This window comes from Sphaerodactylus townsendi, linkage group LG03, assembly GCF_021028975.2.
Source record: "Sphaerodactylus townsendi isolate TG3544 linkage group LG03, MPM_Stown_v2.3, whole genome shotgun sequence".
In the NCBI taxonomy this organism is placed as follows: domain Eukaryota; kingdom Metazoa; phylum Chordata; class Lepidosauria; order Squamata; family Sphaerodactylidae; genus Sphaerodactylus; species Sphaerodactylus townsendi.
In genome coordinates this window covers 45,540,166-45,552,349 of record NC_059427.1, presented here as the reverse complement: position 1 = coordinate 45,552,349, position 12,184 = coordinate 45,540,166, and the positions used below count along the sequence as shown (strand labels likewise).

The following is a 12,184-nucleotide window of genomic DNA, read 5'->3' as shown; positions in this document are numbered from 1 at the left end:
CTAAAATAGGTGCAATGCATTGCCATTGTCTTGACCCTAACAGCAGATTGGAAGCAGACTATGTTTTCCATCAACAGAATGGTATGTTTCAGTATCCCCCACTCCCATCCTCTGCAGTCTACAGTTTTCCACAAAATGATGCTTCTTGGGAGCAGGAGATCCAGATAAATGGTGTGAGAGAGTCTACAGCAGGAAGAGGGAATTGGTAGAAATTGCCAAGTTAGGGTTCCAACCCAACCATTAGGCTGCCACATTCTGAACCAGTGGCAGTTTCCAAGTTCTAGCCCAGTGTGAAGTATTCCACTTTATCTTCCAAAAAAACATCCTGTTCAGAGGGTGACTTTATGGCTGATCAGGGATTTGAACCTCGTTCTTCCCAGGTTCTCATTGAACCATGTATTTAATCATCTATTGCACTGGTTGGAGGAATGTTGCAGAGTCCAGGAATAGACAGTTCCATTGTTTGTTTCACCTAAGTTTTGCTGCAGCTGGCTACCAGAATCATATGAACTACCAGGTTATGGAGTTATATTTAGTTTGGATTTGTATGGAAGACTCTATGCTACATTTCCTGTTCCATTCCCGCCATGAAATGAAAATGAAAGAGTGGGAAGGGTGCTTAGTTTTCCAAAACAAAAATATGGAAGCTCAGAATTGACTGAACGGTCCTAAGGAGGGAGGTGCTAGTTTTTAGGAGCTTATTCTACACATTCACCTGAAGTAATTCACTAGATAGTTCCTAGAAAAGGCTTCTGGAATGTGTAGTAGATACCTCATACTTGGTTCTGTTTAACTTCACCTGTTACATTTTAACAATGGTCTCCACAAGCTTCCCCCAATTAATTAAGCGAACTGATTCATAAACTCTTGGGCTGCCACTGGATCTCTTTTTCAGAAATTAGAGTTACATTTGCTAGTTTCCAGTTCTTTGGTGAGGAGGGTTCATTTTAGTGACAAGATGAATATTTTTTGGCAGAAATTCATCATTAGTCAGCAGTTTGTCATTTGATGATGCTTCTTTGAGTGTATGTCAGTGAATCTGGTAATTTGTTAGCCTTTCATTTGTTCATGACCCTTCCACTTCACCTCTTGTTACCCGTGAAGACCACTGTGGCCTGGGACTTGCATGCCTGAGAAATGCGACTTCTTGTGACATCAGCTGAGTACTGTGGTTCAATTTTCATTCCAAATTTCTGGGATTTATAGAGGTAAAATCAGTAATCAAAAGGGGATATTCTGTTAATTAAGGTTGTTGCGTAGCTTGTAATTTAGCTGCTGTGCTTGACTATTAAATTTTCTCTGTGCCGCCAAAGAAGCAGAGCCTATATCTGAGAACAGGATCTGCTCCTCTGTGCTTTCCAGATGGGTCTCCCCTCCTTACTGCTGTTTTTAGCACACAGTAAGATAAACTCATCTTTTTGGTGTGACTTAAATCTGAATTGAGGGATGTCTCTTCAAATCATCAGTAAAGAAGCTCTGCCGTCTTTAGATAGAATTGCTCGTGGCAGTATCTGAATTTTAATATTTCACTTTGAGTTAGTAATAGAAAAAAATGTGCCATAAAATGCTTCTATGAACATGCTGTAGAAATAATGAGATCAGAGGATAACTGAAAACTGGAAAATGTACTCTTGGCAGCCTTCTGCCAAATATTTGAAGAACCAAAACATTTTCTTCTTTTTGTCTTTCCCATCAACCATCTAATTTTAATTAATCAGTGTAGGACCAGTATTTTTGTTTTGTTTTGTTTCGTAGACTCAAATAGTTCCCCCCCCCTAAATGGTTGATATAGTAGCTAATGAAAAATTAATTATAACAAAATTACTTTAGTCTACAATCCCCAGTGGATGGCACAATGGAGCACGTGCTTCAAACAAATCCACGGTTTTTGTAGCAGGGGTTGCATGGCACCAAGTCCCTTATAGGTTGTTGCTCATCCGTGGAGGAAGCACAGCAATAAATGTGGTTGGAGCAAGTATTAGAGATGATCTCCAGTGATCAACTTTGCCCTACTGTATACTGACTCTTGCCTCTGTTGTTTGTCGCCTCTGGTCTTCACTACTCTGATAAGTAGGCAGGTACTCCTTTCTCATTCAGAATCCTAGACCTGCATTCTTTGTTTGTGTACTTAGGGCCAAACTGTAACAGTAGCCAGTGCCATTTGTGTCTCTGGTAACGTTGATGCCTAGGTTTCATTTCCACCTATTTCTTCCTTTGACCTTCCCCCTTTTGCCAAAAAGTTGCAGCCGATTTATGGCAACCAAATAGGGTTTTCAAGGCAAGAGGCATTCAAAGGTGATTTGCTATTGACTGCCTTCATAGTGACCCTGGTATCCATTGCTTGTCTCCCATCCAAATACTGACCAGGGATGACCCTGCTTAGCTTCTGAGATTTGACAAGGTACAGGCTAGCCTGGTCTTTCCAGGTGAAGGATTGCCTACCATTGAAAAGGCAAATGTGCATGGTAAATGTGGTCATTGGTGGCTTCATTTTATGCATTTCCTCATCAAAATAAAGGATCGTGGTTTGCTGTAGCTAAAGGACCATGAGCACAAATATTCAGTTTCTTAGCTAATGTTTTGCATTGGCTCTAATTTTTTTGAAAGCATACATCTCTAATCTTCCATGACCTTTCAAGTGCATGCATGTACTTTCACTATGTCCAGATTTTGAACTTAATGCTGTAGTTTAGTTTTCTATTCAGCGGCATGTACATATAGATTTTACTAAAGGATCTGGCAGTTTTGCTAGAATATGCTATTAAGTACGAATTTGTGATTTCTAACTATGTACACATTTGAGTATTGATGGACTGTCTGAAAATGTATGTTCTGGAACTGCTTTTTCATAGCCTTTTTGCATTTAGACATATTACAGTATAATCATATTGGGCATTCAGTACTATATTATAAACCAGGGATGTCCAACCCTGGCCCTTCAGATGTTCGTGGACTACAATTCCTGTCAGTCCCTGCCAGCTGGCTGCGTAGCTCATAGCTGGAGCTGGCAGGGGCTAATGGGAATCATAGCCCATGAACAACAGGAATTTCAGGGTTGGACACCCCTGTTATAAACCTTTATATGTCTCAGATGGTGGAATCTTTGGTGTAATAATGTGTAGGAAACAGTCTAAAAGTCTTGCTCAAGGGAGCTGTCGATGATGTTCAATAGTGGCAGCAACATCCAGAAGTTTGTTTGTTTATTATTACATTATATTTATACCCCACCTTTTTCTGGAAGACTCAAGGCAGCTGCTGGTGTCCAGTTGGATGCTGGTAGGGGGCATTCCTGGGGGCAGAGCTGACATTAGGCAGCTTTCTCCCTGAGTTCACAGGCAGTTATATTGTAGTCAGGCCTTGGACTTACGCCACGCCATTTAACCCTATAGAGGGCTTTTTAGCGACTGCAGGGGAGTTTGCATTTTCTGCCTCCCTGTGCCACCAGAAAGCCCTCTAGAGGCAGCAGTGTAGAGCAGCAGTAGCACTATACCTGGCTGCCTGGGACTGTGGACGGAGCCAATCAAATCATAGAGTTGGAAGAGACCTTAGGGGCCATCCAGTCCAACCCCCTGCCGTTCACATTCCTTTTCCTTCATTTATGTGTATTATCAAACAGAACACTCTCACATGAAAACCTGTAGCCCTTACAGGTTTGTAGAGATCACACAGCCATGAAAACTACCCAAATACCTACTTTTTTTGCTTCAGGTGGGATCTAGTGTTTGGAACTTGTTGAGCCTGAAGGCCTAGTTGAAGCAGGTCTCTTCAGGGATAATCCTAACCTTGGCCTTTTTGAATTGGCCAGGCTCAAACATTTGAGAAACCTCCTCTGGATGACTCCGTTAGCTGTGTTTGCAAGCTAATAAAATGAGTGTTTAGTTGCCAAATGAAAAGAACCTTGTATGTGGAGTCCAGTACCTCCCTTTCTTTCTGGATATCTTCATAGATTGTTCAGTTCCCTAGCTATTCCTGGCTATTGCTAAGGCAGCAATAAAATTTTTCTTCCTATGTTTTATTCATATGTCAGCACAACTTCTTAACCTTTCCTGATCATCCCTTTGTAATGTAATTTTATATTTTGATGGTGTTTCTCTAATAGGATAAGAATAATTCAATGGCATCCATTTTTTTTACTGCAGCATAAAATGAAAGATTTTTTTTTCCTGCTGCATGGGACCTGACTCAGCATCTCCCCTTTCGTTAGCTTGTTTATTTTAAGATATACTGCAGCATCTTTCTATGCCTGTGTGAGTAAAAGGTAAATATTACATTCCCAAACAAGGGGAGAGGCTGGCACAGCAGAAGGCCTTTATGCTTCTTGATAGAGCTCTGTCAGTGCACCAAACATCTTGATCTGCTGTATCATTTGCTCTTGCTTTTGGGTCATTCTTTTTGGCAAAGGTCATTAGCTCTTTGACAAACCTCTCTGTTGTCATGCAGTAGTGGCTGCAGTGCTCCAGGGCCCATCCATCATGGCCCAAAGATATGGAAATCTCAAAGTCAAAACAGATTAGACAAAAAGACCACAGATCTCCTTGTTAAAATTTGTAGCTTCCCAATCGTCCTTTTAAAGTCCAATGACAATTTTTGACTGGGACCATTCAGATAGGGAAGATGGGATTCAATCCCTGCCTGCTTTTACCCGTGTCCCATAGAATTTGTTAGCCTTTAAGGTGAAAGCACAATGGTCCCCTGCCTTTTTTCCTTCCATAGCAAATGGGAGCACAATGTAGTCAGCACTAGAACTCAGAACAATTAAACCTCTTCTCCTTGTGTGCCTCCAATCTGAACGGAGGCACTGCATACCGAAAACAAGGTAGCCAGTGTGATCTGGTGGTTCAAATGTTTGATTAAGATCTGGGAAACTCAGCCAGTTTCAAATCCCTACTGTGCCATAGAAACATCCTAGGTGACTTTAGGCCAGACATTGAAGAGGGTGGGAATGGCTTTGCTGTTTTGGGGACTCTTTTCGGAGGAAAGCATGTAAAACAATATATAGGTAAATAAAAAGGACATAACAGATGCTGGGTGGTTTATGATCTCTGTTGCATCTAGTTTGACTGTCATATTATACAAAATCACAATGTCAGTAGACTTAACTGTTTTAATCTAGTTTTTAAGCTGTCCCAAATATTATGTACAGATCTTTTCCTCTGTGCTGTTTCCTAGTTTCCTAAGGTAGGCTAGAATTAACCTCTGATGTGATAGAGGAGACTGCCTTTCGCTGTCCCTTCCTGCGTAACACTTCTCTGGGTATTGACCAGTCACAACGTCCCATCAGGCGTATCAGTGCATACTATCTATATATATTAAAAGCTAACAGTGACTTTGTTAGTCCTGCCCTAACGCCGAAACGGCTGGACGGATCACCTCCAATTTTTCACATGACGTTCCTCCCTGTTGCGGGCAGGTAATCGGACCTTCAAATCGCCGAAAGTCCATACCTGAGCCAGGTAAAACATCTTTTTCCTGGCGCACCAGGCCATGAAGCTGGCTGTGTTTAACTGTCACCCTTAGAATGTTTGTGCAGCATGTCTATGGCCTAAGGGGTTGGTATGCCCTTAGAATGTTCACGCAGATGGCCAGAGATGAGCATTGAAAACAGTAAATAGGTTATACTGTTAGGTAATACAAGTGGAAGTGAAACACATACACACATTGCCATGTGAGACATCAGGTGGGGTTCCCCCCTCACACGCAGGTAACTTTCACTCTCTATGCCTCACCCACTGCTACCACACAACACACATACTCTCATACACATCCAGCTCATCCTCACACACCTTACTCTGCCCTCCCTCACATCCAACCACTACTTACCCACTTCCTCACCCACATTCGCCACAGCTCTCTTTTACTAAAGGCGAGCTGGAGTTTGCCTTTTTCTTCTAAGAAAATCCGCGGGGTGGGGGCGAACCAACACTACTGGCTCCACTTCTTTTGCACATGGCCCCTTACGAACCCAGGGAGCTGGCCTCGATCTGAGCACCTCACCACCCTGCCTCTGTTACCTGACTGGGATAGCCTGCTTGCCCCAGTTCTGCCTGACCCAAGCCAGGACTGTGCATGTCAGCCAGCCTCATGGACAGTGGGATTCGCACTCTGGACAGTTCTGTTGTGGAATGGAAAGGGTTACCTTATACTAAAAAAACAAGACACCACCATATAACAATGTGAATTGAAAAGGGAAAGAGCGATTCCATTTGACCCCCCCAAAAGGCTATGCTGCGGATCATTGGACCTGCATGGACATCTGTGTGGGTTGCAGACTATGATGAGAAGGACAATTGCCACAGCAGCGCGTGGCCAGGCCCCGCTAGTTTGAAATAAATGTTGTCCTGAGTGCAGCTGATTGTAGTTCCTAGATTTTCTTTTGTTCCTGATGACCTCTTTTCTCCTCCTGGCAGACGAATAGCCTGTTGGGAATCTGTAGCAGTATAAAGCTCAGCAACATTATACATGTAAAGAAATAGATTAAAAGCATAACTCACAAATTAGATCTAGTCACTTGTTCTTCGAGAAATCAGTGCCATCTTTCCCTGCCACTCTTTATTGTACTTCACCACTTTATTATATTTGATTTTTTTCAAGGGGTTTCTTTGGTACAAAATCTTTGGATTGTTTTCAATTTGATCAACCCCCCCCCCCCCTCTGTCCTAACTCATTCTGAACTTGCAATAGCTCTGTTTCCAGCCCTTTATTTCAAGTCTACATCCATGTTCTTGAGAAGTTGAACATGGGGACTCACACATTCTTACAGTGGCAGTTTATCAGTACATTGGTAACTTGGTTGTATTTTCTTATGGGTTTGAGTAAAAACCATAAAATTGATTCCAATAGGCTGTGAATAATCATTCCCCTGCTCTTGGTTCATCTTGTTAAATTGAACATTATACTGAAGAGAGGCATCTTGGAAAGCATGAGTTTGTACTGGTAGGGGTTTTTTTTGACAGGGGTGGGTGGGGGAGGCAGGAAAGCTAAGAAATTAGGTTTCTGTTACAGCAATTAAATGTAGATTTTCCCTAAGGTGAATTGGACTAGAAATCACTTATTATGCATGAGAAACTGCTCTATCATTAGAGACCTAAAGAATTTTAATGGAGGCATCTTCTATGCTATGATAAGAATTTATGCTAATAGGAATTTGTTTTGAATTACAGCTTACATCTAAAGTCCATTTATTGATGAAGGACATAATTTTAAACTAGCATGGGGATATGTTCCATTGAGATTTGTGGAATTAATTCTACATGTAGATTACTTAGCTGATGGCATTTCTTTGATTAAGACATGGCTGAGCATATTTATCAGCATATGAGAAAGGACCATCTTTGGTTGATTAATGAATGAATAATTAAAGTTTTGGGAGCTAGTTCTTAAATTTGAATGGAGTTGAACTGAATCAGATGAGAATGTTAGAACTTCAGTGAAATCCTATTCCAAAGCTGCTGCTACTGAATATCCAACTATAGCCTTTTGTGTGAGCTTTCAGGCTTTTTATTGTGGTTATGAAGGTCTTCCAAAGTGCACAGGCATAACAGGAAATTTGGTCTTTGCCACAAAGTTAATGTATGTTTATTTATTTAAATATTTATATACCTCTTTTTTCACTTAAGGAACCCAAAAATCCTAACAATTACAAAAAAGTATAGTATAAATCCGTCACCCAAAGCAAGCAAGCAAACAAACAAACAAATAGTGTCTTGGACTGGTCCTGGATTTAACAGTCGATTCATCCAACTACACAGTGCCTACAAACTGCAGAGAAAGAACCCTTTGACTCTTGCCCAAGAACTGTAGACTGTTCCCAAACTGTGTGGGAACTGCAAAAGGAAGGGGAAAGCAAATGCTCATCAAGATATCCTTCCCATTCTTTCCCTCTCTTCCTTCAAGTCTTCAGGCAAAATGCAAACTTTGCAGCCTAGATGCAAGAGATCACCTGTCTTCAACTCTTATTATAGCCTGATGCTCTGAAGGCACTTTTTTTGATATTCACTCCCAGTTCATGTTGTTTGCGCACCACTCCCTGCTCTTGTGTGCCTTGTCTTACCTGAACTATAAGCCTGAGGGGGACAGGACCTGTGACTTGGATTTCTGCACAGCTAGTTTATATAGCAGCCTTGGGAATTATAAGAATAAATTAATGATTCCAATTCTGCAAATAAATGCACATTTTTGAATATCTTTGGTGTTAAACAGAACACATTAACATCTCAGGGTACCTGGTAGATTCATAACTGTCTCTTTTCGTAGTGTTGTGACCTGGGATTCCATGCAAGCTTGGCACGGACATTCAGGACATACCTGTCCGCTGAATATAATCTCGAGACCTCACGCCATGAGGGCCTGGACATAATTGAGAATGCTGTAGACAACCTGGATGCCCGGAGTGACAAACATACAGTCATGGACATGTGCAACCAAGTCTTCTGCCCTCCTCTGAAATTTGAATACCAGCCACACATGGGGGATGAGGTACTGGAACGATAGAAAATGGCTTCTTCTGAGCATGTGCAATCTAGTTCTGCCTTAATACAACGCTGTCATTATCAACGCTGTCATTATCAGTGGAATGGGTGTTTTAGCTGTCTTTGCTATTGATCGTTATGTTCAGGTGTGATTGTTGCTGCTCTGTGCTGTGATCAGGCATTCTAAAATGCTAGCTCACGTCCAGATTATTCCTTTTGCTGGTTTCCATTCAGATTTTACAGATAGCTGCTGTATACAGACTTGATTTCTTAATCGGCTTTTTGTTCTTCAGCTAGGGCTTCTTTCCTCCTCTTGAAATGGAGAGATAGAAGAGGGAAATAGTTCCAGTGGCTAATCCATAGTTATGAAATATAACTGGCAGTAGTTAATCTCTGGCGGTGGTGATAAAGAATCCCAGTGGATATCTAGAAGGGCACATTACTGCCACCTTGCTGAATTTTAAAGAATTTTTTTAATCTATTCAGTGCTAGGATTGGACATTTGTGTACTCCTTGTCATGGCATGCCCTGTCATAGCTGCTAATACAACCAAACTCATTTGGGTTTGGCATCAAGAAATGCAGTTCAGCAGCAGTAGAATGCATACAAATAATAAAGCTGAATATGCTACTCTGTGGGGTCTGAACACAGCATGGTTGGTTCTTAAAGCAAGTTTTCAGCGCATAATATAAATACCTTCCTAGCAGCAAGGACAGGTGAGGGGAAAGGCAAAAAAAATATTTTTCCCTCTGACTATGCTTATAGAAAAAAGCTGACCATAACCTCCTGATCTCTTCAACCAATCATGGGAGCAGTATCTATGGAACGTTGCAGGGTATGAGTGTGTAGGTTTATACTCACGGATGTGCAGTGTTGTTTGTAGGTTGAACATAGATGTTTTTAACAAGTATTGGCAGAGGAAGTTTAATTCTGCCATGCATCCTTCCCCTGTTATTTGCTTGTAACGTCTGAAACCACTCTCAAATGTTACGTTTTGTGGATTTTTAAAATCTCCACAGGGATTGGAGAAATAGCAAGAAATGTAGGAGGGAAAATCCTCAAGGTATAATAAATGCACAAAGAATAATCTAGGTTTTCCTTTTCAATTTTGTTGCTGTTTTAGGTATGTCAGGTGAGCGCTCAGCAGCCAGTTCAGACAGAGTTGCTCATGCGATATCATCAACTGCAGTCTAGACTTGCCACACTCAAAATAGAGAACGAAGAGGTGAGAGCTGTAATTGACTTTGATCTTTATGTAAACAAACTTTATCCACTTTGCTGTGCTATTGACTTGATACCCAGTGGCTTATGAATCAATACGCACCAAAGGAAGGGCAGGGAAAGAGAATGAGAATGAATTCTCACTTTTGTCCCTTGACTCTAGGATGTGAAATGTCTTCTGCTGGAGGACCAGAGCTCTCTTGGTTGTATTATGAAGGGAAATGGTTATAGCTGCTGTTTTAAAGTGTGGCCAGATACAGGCCAGAGCTTGTGCCAGCTGCTGCTTATCAAAGGTTCAACACAGGGCTGTAACATAAGGGCAATGGTAGCTTGAAAGCAGGAACAACTGCTTCAAGTTGCTTCCTGTTGCCCATCCAGGTCTGGTGCTACTTTTGCCAGCTGGAATGACATCTACAAGTGCTTCAGTGCATTTCTGATAAAGCTCTGGGGGCACAGACGTGCTCGTGGTTTTTAAAACATTTATCCTTTTAGCACAACAAAGGCACTGTATCTCAACTCATGCAGTTGTTATGATTAACCTGTGTACATTTCACTTTGGCACACAATCTTCTGTACCTTCAATTCCTGCAGGTGCGCAAAACGCTGGATGCCACTATGCAGACATTGCAAGACATGCTGACTGTGGAAGATTTTGACGTCTCGGATGCCTTCCAGCATAGTCGCTCCACAGAGTCGATCAAATCAGCGGCTTCAGAGACTTACATGAGCAAAATAAACATTGCCAAGAGGAGAGCCAACCAACAGGAAACAGAAATGTTCTATTTTACTGTGAGGATAATCTTCTGTCTATATACCAAGCACAGTCTATATACTATATATTCTGTCTATATACCAAGCACAGTTAGCTGATCCAGTGACCCAGGTTACAGCCTTATGTATCTGTGTTCCAGCATAAAGAAAGGGCACAGCAAGTTTGTAATAGGCCCTGATTTTAGTAGGAAGTAGTTGCACCTCTCCTAAGGAGGAAGAGTCCCTTCCACATGATGAGATGCAGAAGCCCCTTGTAAGAATAGATAGTGAAGGGATTATTTGGCAGATGTGGTCTTCATGCAATACCAAACACAGTGAAGAGTCAACATAACATTTTCACAAGAATCTGGGGTGTCTCTGTTTTCCAGCTTAGTTCTGCCATTTTTGCAGCAAATCCCTGGTCTTTCTAGACCAAAATGTAGTGAGTGAGTTCCAGTCTCATTTCATGCACAGGAGCCCTTTGTATTGTGTTGGACTAAGCCTTTGGAAATTTGAAATGGCATGTTTTAGATACAAAAAGGGGATGAGGAGGAAATGGATGGTGACTGGTATTCAGAAATAAAAGCAAAAAGCCCTTCTGCGTGTCTGTATTTTTCCTCTGTGGTTCTGTGGATTTTAGGGAATAGAGAATTCTTACAGGGTGGTGTAAACTAAGCTTGCTGGTGTCTGTCCTTTTCCCTTGACACATTTATGTGGAGGATTTTACCTACCAGAAGTGTCTTATCTCCTTCCCTTATAACAAAAGATGTTAGTGATTCACTAAAACTGAATGTTGTGACTTTTCCTTTGGAATAAAAAGAGCCACGATAAAGACAAAAAAGCTGCTGCTGTTCAGCATCCAGATGGCATAATCTTTTGATAGCTGGAAGATCACAGAGAAACTGCATTTTCCCACAATTCAAACAGCCATTTTCTCCTACCAGTTGTGGTCTTTCTAAAAATGTTTCTAAATTTTTGAACAAATTTGTTAAAGGCTTGGGACCTTCTGCTTCTCACAGTCAAGCACAGATTGCTTATGCAGTATTTAAACATAGCCAGATTCGGAAGACAGCTCTTTGCCAAATGCTTGATTGTTTCCGCAGCCTTTCTATCTGTCTACCAATGGGGTGTATGGCTTAGTGTTTTGTACTTGGAGGGAACAGGCCTAGATTCCAGTAAGTTTCCAGGGTGGTCCAGGCTAGTCATGCTCTAGGTATAATGGCTATATGAATGAAATAGAGGAGGGGAGAACCTTGGAGAATGGGTATAATAATAAACAGATAGATCAAAATAAGCCTTTAGAGTTAGCAGGACCGGAGCGAGGGGGAACTGCATCCGGGATACGCAGGCGCCCTGTGCCCCTGCCACACCCCTGCCTGCCTCTACTCCGGAACTCCCCCTCCAAGCCCCCGCACCTGCGCACACTCGGTGTGTCGCAAACTCCTCCACCCCCTAGGTGCTATGCCACTGAGTCATAGGCCACTTCACAAGGGAAAGGGCAGTGTTACTGTTAGCTTGCTGGTCATGCCTCTTAGGAGGTGGTGTGGCTGTGCTGTGACTATGCCATTTCAGGCTGTGGCATAACAACCTCAAACCCTCCCCCATTGCACTTTCAGCACTGTATTTTATTTTTGACTGGTCATTTCTAGTGAGGGATGTGTTATTTCCCAATCCTGAACTGTTGATCCCCCCCTCCCCCGATTTAGAGTGGCCACCCAGAGTCTCTAGAAGATTTATTTTAAAAC

At 41.9% G+C, this 12,184-nt stretch overlaps 1 protein-coding gene across 2 annotated transcripts in view; it reads left to right on the top strand.

The window, feature by feature from the left end:
• SRGAP3 (SLIT-ROBO Rho GTPase activating protein 3) overlaps window positions 1-12,184 on the top strand; it is a 232,850-nt gene that overhangs the window by 165,466 nt on the left and 55,200 nt on the right. For both annotated transcript variants that reach the window (XM_048487752.1, XM_048487751.1), the window contains exons 7-9: window positions 8,254-8,475; window positions 9,592-9,693; window positions 10,281-10,478. In XM_048487752.1, coding sequence (XP_048343709.1) covers window positions 8,254-8,475; window positions 9,592-9,693; window positions 10,281-10,478 — 522 coding nt within the window. The remainder of the gene's footprint in view (window positions 1-8,253; window positions 8,476-9,591; window positions 9,694-10,280; window positions 10,479-12,184) is intronic.